Here is a 10,902-nt window from a genome sequence, read left to right as displayed (position 1 = left end):
TGTGTGTGTGTGTGTATGAACCTGACCTCCTATCTGGGTTTTTGTTGAGCAAGCGTTTCAGAAGATTCTGGAAGTCCTCACTGGGTGGACTGGATGAAAACTCTGAAACAAACAACAAAGAAGATAACTTTACAACACATTAATTAAACAAACAAAAAGCTGTTACTCTTTAACAGCAACATGCAAGCGTAAGTTGTTCTGTGTCTGAATGTGTGTGTGAGAGAGTGTATATTACCTGTCTGTCTGGGAGGTCGTGGTTCCTGATGTAAAATCATTTCCGTCAGTTCAGTGCAGCTATCAGAACAGAATGGAGGTTTACCTGCAAAACAAAAACAGTTTGGATTTAGGTTTACAATAAAAAACAATATAATATAGTATAACACTAAATGTTGAATGTTAATATCTTGTTGTCTGTTAACTGCAAGATTCAGTCATCAGTTATAATACACTAATTCTGTTCATAATTAGGATTTTTTGTTTTAATCTATTCATCATCAGTAGCATCATCATAATTATCATGAATTAGAAGTACCCAACAATAGCGAAAAATAGGAAGAAAATGTTAAAATCAATTCACACTAATTAATATTCAGTGTGTGCATGTGGCAGTGTGTGTGTACGTGCACATGTGGGTACCAGTGTACATGTAGTAGAGTATACAACCCAGAGCCCAGAGATCAGAGCTCCTATTGGTTTCTGATCCCTGCAAAACCTCTGGAGCGCTGTAAGTGGGAGAACCTGAAAATGCACATACAGTCATCAGAAAAGACAAAAACAGTAAAAGAAGACAGGCATCCTAATCATACACAATAAATGTTTTGATGTTAAGTGATGTTAGTCAAATTTTACATTTGTGGGAGCTAAATTGTGAAGAATTCAATAAATAATAATCCCGCCCCCCCAACCTTTTGAAATCAAACATGAGAAAAGCTGTTTTTCAACCTATTGTTGCACACCCAGTTATTCCTCAGGTGACACTAGTCTTTTTCTGCATGCTTTTCTACCACCTGTCACATAAAATCCCTGCATGACTCGTCACGTTCCCCGGCTGCCGAAGAGTTCAATTCAACTGGATCCACTGGCTAATCTACTTCTCCAATAATCAACAATGCAATGTATACACAGAACTAACATGATAACAAATACTCATCTGACCTTGTAGTCTTTTCCTGTTATCTCCTTCACCTGACTCCTCAGGTGTAGAGAGCAAGCTAAAGAAATGATCCAGTGTCTCTCCCTCTACCTTGGACGTACAGAAGTTACCAAACTTCAGAATGCCACTACCATCCAGTAGGATCTAGGGACAACAAAACCAGAGTTACTGTATCCATATGATAATGATACTTCTGCTGATATACTGTTAAGTCCTACACACACATGAATGCAGATACAAACCTTAGCAGGGGTCAAGTCAGAGAAAATGATTCCTAATTCATGGATATGTTTCAGTCCTTTCACCAAGTCCCATCCAAACCTCCTCACCACATCTTCTGACAGAAATCCATCATTAGCAATTACAGTCTGCAGGGAACCACCTGATGGGGACATTGACAGCCAGAGAGAAAAGGGGAGACAAAAGCATGAGAGAGGAAAAGTAAACCAGAATAAAAGGGTATTTACTATTAGGGAAATCTTATCAGTTCAAAGCTGCTATAAGATGCATTTCTCGCTCTACGTTATCTGATGGCTGAAAACCAGAAATGTATAAAGTTATAATAAGTAATAACTATTAATGGCACATGACTGCTTACCAGGAGAGCCAGGAATAACTACTGACCTGTACAGAGCTCCACCACCAACCAGAGGTGATTACTCGTCTCATACCACTCATAGAAGCATACTATGTTTGGATGATCCAGATCATGGCTCAGACGTACCTAACAGGGAACAGAATCAACACCATCATTTAATGTGTACAGTGGGTACTGCAAGACTCAAAAGCAAAACCCACCAGGAAAAAGACTGGTCATTTCTCTGCAGGCTGCAAAACACATCGGTTTAAAGCACTACCCTACATGGTTAGTGATCTCAGGTCGCTTGGCTTTGTCAGTGCAGATAATGGCTACATAGTTGAGATTGCCCTTCCTTCTTCCTTTATAGACAACCGAGCTCCTGCCTGTCCCAAGCTCCTCGTACAGGATGAAGTTCTCCATTCACTGTGGAACAGAAACCAAAGGGACAAAGTTACACTCATTAGACATTTTAAGAGGCTGAGCAAAAAGAAGAGAAGAGAGTAGAGTTGTTCATCCATGAGGAAAAGACACAGACTTTTTTCATCACAGAGTATTTTATAACCTTCGCTTTATCATAAACACTGTGCATTTGCTGTGATGTTATCCACTCCACAAACAGAAATATAATGTAATACTCTAAATATGTTTTAATAGTTAGAGATTATCCTATTATTACATTACCACAAACAAACTTATTCAAGTTGTTGTTTATTTGGTTTGACATAGGCCAGCAGTCTTTACAAATAAATCATCATTAAATTATTTTATCACGGCTCAAACAAATAAATATGAACATACTGTAAAGTAATACTGTAATGTGTCATATATCTAACGTACACTCGTCCTGTTAGGTTTGCTATAAGTGAGTTCACATTTAACAGAGACATACAGCTAACATTACCTGTAAAGTTAATCAGCTGATTATAATTACGGCTAATTAACCTAACACCTGTTTCACTCTGAAGGCTTGATTTGAGCGGAAAAGCTTTAATTTCCAACTAGCTATGGCTCTAAAACATGTGGCTATTGCAGTTATATTAAATGGGATGTGTGTAGTTAGCTTTGAAGTGGTGAATAAGATATTAGCGTTAAGTTAAACTGTCATGGTAGAGGCTAACAGCGGGCTTGTATTTATGTGGTCTGGCCGTCGTCTGTTCAGGAGCACAGGCAAAGTGTTCGCTTGTAACAAGACCAAAGTTACCCGCAACACCTAAAAAGTAACGTACGTACCTAAAAACTGCATACAACTACAGACACCGCGGCCAAAAACTTAACTAACAATATGTTTGTAATTCCTCACACTCAATATCAACTTACATTAACTTTAACGTTACCTCTTCAACGGCCCGCTGTTTGTTGGCGGAAGAGTGGTGGGCCACGTAATTCCAACTAGAAGAGGGAAGTCTGGAAGTATTCAAATAAAGTGAAAGCTAAATTAAGTCACCGAAGTCATTACATATGTGTAAAGAAGTTTTTTTCCTTTTTATAAAGTATTTCCACACGCACACGATTCAAGAAATACGTTGGTTTCATTGTAAAAGTTGTTGTAGATTTTAACCCAACCACCTCCAAATGGCATATTCCTGCGTCGCTAGGATACAAGGGCGCTCACAACAGACGGAGCATGGCGGAGGGCATGAAATCTAACAATCACACGCACCATCAAAATAAAACATTTTAAAAAGTATATAACACAAATGTAAGCAGCAAGTTCCACAATTTACAAAATACACGTTTCCAAGCCACAGCTTTTTATTTACAGTGACGCTCTTAGATTTTCTTTTTTTTTTTCTTCAAAAGTGAATGTTTGTTACTCTTATTTTAATACTACAGTCAATATAAAAATGTCCTGCTAAAACTGCATGGTATGTATGTTATATTGCTCACGGTTCAGCATTAAAAGACCCCCCTCTCTCTCTCTACACACACAACACAACACCAACACACACACCACACCACACCACACACACACACACACACACACACACACACTATCAGACCAATCAAAAACTGTACTCTGATGGTCTGATAGTGTGTGTGTTTGGTGTGTGTGTGTGGTGGTGTGGGTGTGTGTGTGTGTTGTGTGCTGTGTCGGTGTGTAGGACGAGAGAGAGAGAGAGAGAGAGGGGGCGGAGGGGGTCTTTAATGCTGAACGTGAGCAATATAACATCTAGTACAAATGCAGTTTACACACACACACACACTATCAGACCATCAGAGAGTACAGTTACGTCATGCATACTGTCTGTCATTGAATAAAACCTGCAGCGGGACACAAGGCACCCGGGACACTCCTGAATGGATTTTATGCACACTGCAACCATCGGAAATGTTGCAGTCATGTGCGGGTTCACCGACCCAAAAATGGTGAGGTCGGAATTTTCTATTATAACCGAGCAACAGCCACTATAAAACACCATTACCTTACAGGACCCGTCTGTATTTATCTGAACAAGCAATTCATAATGCTGTTAAGCACTTGGTTAGTCCATTAGTGAACATTAGCCTATAAAAATTTAGTTTTTGCCAATTATAGAATAAAACCCTCATACAATAATTTAATAAAACCAACAGTTTAAGTAGGCCTATGAAGCAAAACCAAGCAAGGTGAAATGGGGTGAAGAATAATTTAAAACTGTCTAAATGTTGGGGTACTGTATATAGATAAAGAAAGGATGAACAACAGGGGACAGTGGAAATCCTTTCGGTGCACAAAACTTAAAACTTCCTAATGTGTAATGTGACACACGATTTGTAAGAGTGCTATTTCCTGAGAGTATTTCATTCTACAAAATAAAAGCAACAAATAAATTCAATTTAATAAACGTTTTCTCTTACATTTGCCCCTTACAACATTGTATAAATACATAAATAAATGTCATGAACATGGATTTCAAAAGTAGGCTGTTTTAATGATTGGTGACACTTGTGTTGCAGAAAGGTTAGCCCTTTTTGTGTGGTGATACATACTGCAACAGCCAGATTACTCTGTCGCTCCTTTTCTTGAGCAGAATTACACAAATAAATCCTACTTTCGACCTCAGCTGTAATTTATTGTCACCTGTTCATTTCCATGTGTTATACAGACAGTAGAGATTGACACAGATAATCCCATAATTTAGACTGAAAAGATTTCCGACCTTGCTTTGGATAGGTGTTAGTAATTATGTTTAGTTTGAAAACACACTATGACACTATTATTTCCATAATAATAAAACTATTGTACTACTTTGTTCCTTTCATATTAAAAGGCCTTTCTCATGCTTATCAACAAGCTCTCTAAATGCAGCCCAGTGTTTTACATATTCCATATTTGCATATATGTGATTTCCATTGTCCATATCACACTTTATATGCACGATCCAGGCAAACAGAGTTCACACACTACCTTAAAGGGTATTTATTATGCTTATAAAGCTTAATCCATATTATCAATACATAAAGAACTGATATTCTGAAACAAGCTATAACCTGATATGAATGCAGTTTATTTTGGAATCGGTCCCACCGGATGTACTCCCACATTGTTTCTACCTTGACTCAGCAGCTTTGTTTCCATTAAGCGATTCAGTCACCCTTACAAAGAAAACCACAGCAAAGAGCTGCTGAACTTTTGTGAACAGACACAGGACTGACTCTGAATTATTCCTCCGTTCACTTGGCTCGTTTTCCGCCTGACTGTGGTTTGATAGTGTGAACTGTGTGGACCTCTGCCCCCCCCCTCACACACACACACAGTGTTTCCCAGTAGCGGTGCCCTCCGCAGTCGGGGTTAGGGTTTAGGTTAGGTTATGGTTGGGCGGAGCAGCGATATCTGGTTGGGGGTTTAGGGTAAGGTTGGGGTCGGGTTAAGCAGCTCTGGTTGTGGATAGGACTGAGGTTACTCTCAGGTTAACACACACATCGACGGGGAGGCAGACTTCGGCACCACGCCGGTCGTATCGCGGCGTTTTTGGCTCAAATCTTTTTATCTGATCGCCAAACGGAGGAACCGGAATCATTTCACCTCTGCGGGGAAGTCTGCTAAAGCGGTAAGAAGAAGTCTTTTGTGAGTCTGTGAGCGTCTCAGATTGAAAGTTGTTGATGATCATGTGGTGATTTGATGATGATTCTGGAGCAGGTGCAGCGTGCACACGGTTCGGTAGATAACAGGTTACTCAACACTTTTTCCACAGTCTCTCCATGAGTGGGACCCGGGTCTTTTCCTCGTTGCATGTATACTAGCTGGCCCATGTGGTTTTGCAGGAGAAGCATCCGTTGGTCTGATATAATGAGTAGTTTGCAGTAGTTTGCAGTCGTTGGTCTGACTCAGAAGTGAAAATGTGCAGCTTTGAGAGTGTGTCACAGCCGTTTGTGGGCACCTTTTAATAAGATTGATTTCAGGATTTGGCTGGGCCTAATCCTATCACAGTAAATCTGCCTCCACTCATTAAAAGTGACTGAAGTCCTCTCAGTCTCCATAAGCAGTGTGACTCATTATCAGCTATGTTACCTCTCTGACTGTGAGCAAACCTTTGCCATTAGTGTCAAGATTGTGTGTTATTTCTCCTCTGCTCAGTCAGTGGGAGCATTGTGGACATGAATCAGAGTTTTTGTAAGACAGAAGTGTACCCTTCATCACCACTATACATATTACATACAAAGCAGTTAGCTTTCCAGTCTTTAGCCATGGTCATGCATTCATACTTTGTACATCTCTCTGTGTATCTTACATCTGTTTGAGTGATTTTTAGTAATGTAATGTGTAATTAGTCTTACATTCATAATCCCCATATTAATTTCCTTCATTTAAAATATATTTTACTTTTCAGTTTTTTCCTTTACAAAACAGTCACAAAGGAGGAAACTGACACAATCAGGCCGGTTACAGAGGGCTTGTGAACGTTTACTGAGATGTGGATTGTCTTGAAGAGGCTGCAACACAATATTGTACCTTCAGTGTGAATGTTATTAAGGGGGGCAGTGTTCACATGAGCTACTCTGCTGAGGAGGAGGGTTTCTCATCCAGTCCAGAGAGGCTAAATAAGGTTCCAGTTGGTTGTGCCAACTAAGAGCACATGATCTGTGGAAGGTCTGCGTACCGTCTCACCGCTCAGACACACAGCGGGCCTCGCTGTCAACTCAGAGACTCCTGAGAACGTTCAACACACAACCAGAAGCTGGACCTGAACAGATAGCTCGTATGTCCGACAGATAGAGCGACTGACAGATGGGCTGTGGGGTGGGGGGAGGTGTTTGTTCTTATCTGACCTCTCTGTCTCACTCCAAACACACGCGCACACACACAATCACACATTCACAGGGTTGTAGCATATGGTAAATCACTTATAGTTAGACGTAAGTTATATCAGTATAAACCGAGCACCCGCTTTAAACAGGTCAGCATGAGTTTCAAGGACTAAACTATATATGACTTTCTACAAGAAATAAGAAATGATGGAGTGACGACAGTGAGTGGTATGAGAGTGGTTTCATGTGAGTTTGCTGTACTCTGTATTGCAGATTGATTTGAAAGGACCGAAAAAAAAGTAAAAGGTTGCTTTTGTGTATGAATGAGGCCCTCAATATTAACTTCAAAGCGCGTTTACTGCACACTTTCACTGCTGAGTAACTTTATGGATTTATGACTTGCTGAATTTCGGTTGATTTTTACGAAAATGTTTCACGACAGGGTTAGAGTGTGTGAGCGTGTTCAGTTAACACCGTCAGAGGAGTGAGGAGATGTTCTCACTGTGTTGCCTGTGGGATCGGCTGTTTGTCTGATCATAGGCTGACTCCCCCGACTGAATTGTTGGCAAGCTGATAGCATCATGCTGATACTACTGCGGCACCAAGAAAGTAGTTTAGCTACAGTGACTTTGATACAGTCCTCAGGATTGTCACGTCTGTTACACAGCATGTTTCTACAAGCAGGAAAAGAGAGTAAGAAGAAATAATATACTAGTTTTAGGTTTTCAAATTGATCTGGTGAAGGGTGAATTTAATGAGATTTGTGTATCATCAGAGATAAATCCTAATTGACAGATTTCCTCATCATGTGTCTATCACATCACAACTGCAGTGATTTTACGGGGGCTTAAAAAGGCTGAAATCCAATCATCTGAAGTTTAGGCCTTAAAATGAAGTCCAGTGTGAAACATTTAGGAGGATCTACTGGCAGAAATTGAATATAATATTCATAGGTGTGTTTTCATTGGTGTATTAGCATCTCAATATAGGAATCATTTTTTTTGTGTTTGTGTTGTTTTTGTTACCTTAGAATGAGCCGTTTTTATCTACAGACACTGCGGGTTGCCTATCATGCAAGCTGCCATGTTTCTACAGTAGCCCAGAAGGGACAAACCAAACACTGGCCTTAGATAGGCCCTTTCGCTTTTTTCGCAAGTTTCCTTGCCACTGTAGTTTCTCCGACACACTCCACAACCTAGTCTCTTCCCCAGGTCGTCAAATACAGACGCAAGCAGTGTTCTTCAGTCTTCTCTAGATGCCGCTAAATCTTATACACTGGTCCTTTAAAAATTGATGGATTAATGAAGTTAACGTTACTTGTACAAAGTTGCATTTTTCAGTCTAGCTTTTAAATGTGTTTTAGGGAAACATTTGTATTGATGATGATGTAACAACTACAAAACAAAGTCGACATAGAAACCAATACCAGTTTGTCATGGGCATAAAATAGGTCTCAAATTGCATTCATAATAGTGGTGGGATATTTGATAGCAAACAATGTGGAACAACAACAACCACAAGCAAAGATGAATAAAGCACTTATGATACATTCTATTAATTAAATCTGTAAGTATTTGATACAGTTGTACAAACAATAGTGATGTACTTTGGTGTGATACAGCACAATATAGTGTTAATGGTGACAATCTAATAGTTATTTTGATAAAAAGCCTATAAATTTGCAATAAGATGATTTGTTTTTGGTGCCAGCGTTACAGTTCACTGAGCTGAGGTATGGGGATGCAGCTGGAGGTTATAGAGAAGCACGCTGAACTGTGACCTATGTCTTTAATATACAAGGAAAATGGAGATTATTGTACCAGACAGTTTACATATGGCACTGCAGTTGCTAAGAACTTCTTCAGATACTTAATAATGTGTTTGGCATAAATTTTGTTTTGAAAATCCTTCTCTTCATCAAGCCTTTAACTCAGGTCTCGTATACAGTACATACCAGTGTCTCCTTGCCAGGCTGCATGTTTGATAAAATCAACAGGTCTGAGAGATTCCTTTGCTATGCCAACCTTGTTCAGTCCCAACACGATTAACCAAATAGCCTAACACCATGTACAGCTTTCTGAGCCGTAGTTAAAGAGTGTATGCGCTCTATGTTTTTTGACTTTTCTCTGTCTTCCCATTGTCTTGTAGAGTAATAACTGTAAATGACAGACCTTGCCTATCTCCCTATATTCCTCCATCACTCTCTCACTCACATCTATCACCTCTTTCTTTCCTACACCTCTCTCATCATTCTGTCTGTAATCCATCCTCCTTTTCATCTGTCTTCATCCTGGATGTGAGTTCCTCCTTTCCGCTCGGTGTGATATGAAAGCAGGGACAGTCTCTCTGCAAAGTTTCACACAGGCCGCACTGTCTCACATACAGTCATGAACACCCTCTTGAGCCAGGACGTGTTCAACTCTGACGTTACATGAAGGGACTTAAAGGATTTCGGAAAGGATGTCTCAACTTCCTTTGGCGGATCATGTGACTCGTTGGTCTTTAAAATCCAGCTTCCTGCTTCTCATCTCACCTTAACTTCTCTCTCTGCCTTCCTCTTTGTCTCTCCTTCCTGTGAAGCGGTTACACTGAGACTATGGTATACTACTGCTATCAGGTCTCGTTTTCAGACAATGAGCTTGCTATGTTTTACTCTGTAGGAAAACAAAGAACTTATGGCCATTTGAGAGAGCTCGGTGTGAGAGGTTAAGACCTGAATGAGGAGAGTAGAAATGGCCAGAGGCAGATGGAGGGAATAGGCATCCCACGGACAGGAGATTTCCTCCTGTATGCCTGTTCCTTTTGTCTACTCCAGTCACCATCAACGTCACTGAGACCACAAGTATTCAAACATGCTTTAGTGATGAGATTAGCTCAACAGGGCAGAGCGGGTGTGTTCTGTAACTTTCCTCAAACTAGATCTTTAAAGTTGAGCTGAACAGGCAGACTTTGTTGTGGTTTGTTTTAGTTTTTAAATTGTTCTTTGGTCTCCTGTTGTTCTGCGCTGTTGGTGACCGTTGCCGTCATTTATCTTGAAGGGTCAAACATTGATTAGTCAGTTAATAGATCTCTTTCACAGCAGCCATTTTGACAAGAAATAATATGGCAAACACAGGTTACATAATGACGCAATGATGATGTGTAGCAGAGCCTTACAGTGAGCCAACGTGCACAATAGGAGCATCCCTGTTTGAGCTGAATGGAACAGAACCTTAATTAGTGCCACATGTCAGAATGGCTGCTGTGAAAAAGGTCTATTGCTGTGAAACTAATGTGTGGTTGGGTCAGCCCTTCAACAAATTAGTTGAAAGGTTAAAGACTTGAGTTTCAGTTATTAGCTGATTCGATGACCGCCCTGCTAGTTGGGTGGACGAGCTACAGTGTGTGTGCAAGCTGAGGAGAGAAAGCTCAGTCCATACGTACCCACTCTGTAATGAGAGAGGACATCTAATTATTGAAATTGAAAACAGTGTGGTTGGGGGTGGGCTTTTTTAATTTTTTTTTATTATTATATTGTGTCCTCAAACAATGAAACACGCGTAATAAAAGAGAACTGTTCTGAACAAATTGAGATACAGATAACATGATTAAATACAACCCAAGTGCACAAAATTGTTTACAACTTGAATCAACCTTCATCACTGACTAAAGAATTTAAACATGTTACACTGATGGATAATAATATAGCTGATACAATACAATCACTAATACACTTTTCCAATCTAGCTAATTGGGCACTGATGACCATAGCATGGTATAAAATACTTTATCTTTTCATTTTTGTGCATGTAAAGTTGTGTGTGTGTGTTTGTTTTCCAATATTTAACCTCAGTTTATACAGCACTGACAGCCAAACATTTCATGAGTCATGAGTATTAATCAGCAACCCATAGCGTGTCATCCTTGCAGTGGTTTAAATTAGATATGTAAATGTATTGAT

The 10,902-nt window shown here is 39.9% G+C and overlaps 1 protein-coding gene across 1 annotated transcript in view; it reads right to left on the bottom strand.

Annotated features, from left to right (window-relative positions):
• ulk4 (unc-51 like kinase 4) overlaps window positions 1-3,096 on the bottom strand; it is a gene marked incomplete at its 3' end in the record, with an annotated part of 71,124 nt that extends 68,028 nt beyond the window's left edge. The window contains 8 exon segments of the mRNA XM_035672886.1: window positions 27-102; window positions 236-319; window positions 637-738; window positions 1,156-1,297; window positions 1,396-1,535; window positions 1,778-1,877; window positions 2,016-2,156; window positions 3,068-3,096. Coding sequence (XP_035528779.1) covers window positions 27-102; window positions 236-319; window positions 637-738; window positions 1,156-1,297; window positions 1,396-1,535; window positions 1,778-1,877; window positions 2,016-2,153 — 782 coding nt within the window.
• Between the last annotated feature and the right edge of the window lie 7,806 nt (window positions 3,097-10,902).

This window comes from Morone saxatilis, unplaced genomic scaffold (genome assembly GCF_004916995.1).
Source record: "Morone saxatilis isolate NCDOM2014 unplaced genomic scaffold, NCSU_SB_2.0 Contig24, whole genome shotgun sequence".
NCBI lineage: Eukaryota > Metazoa > Chordata > Actinopteri > Moronidae > Morone > Morone saxatilis.
Note: the sequence above shows the minus strand (reverse complement) of the source record. Positions and strands in the feature narration are given on the sequence as shown.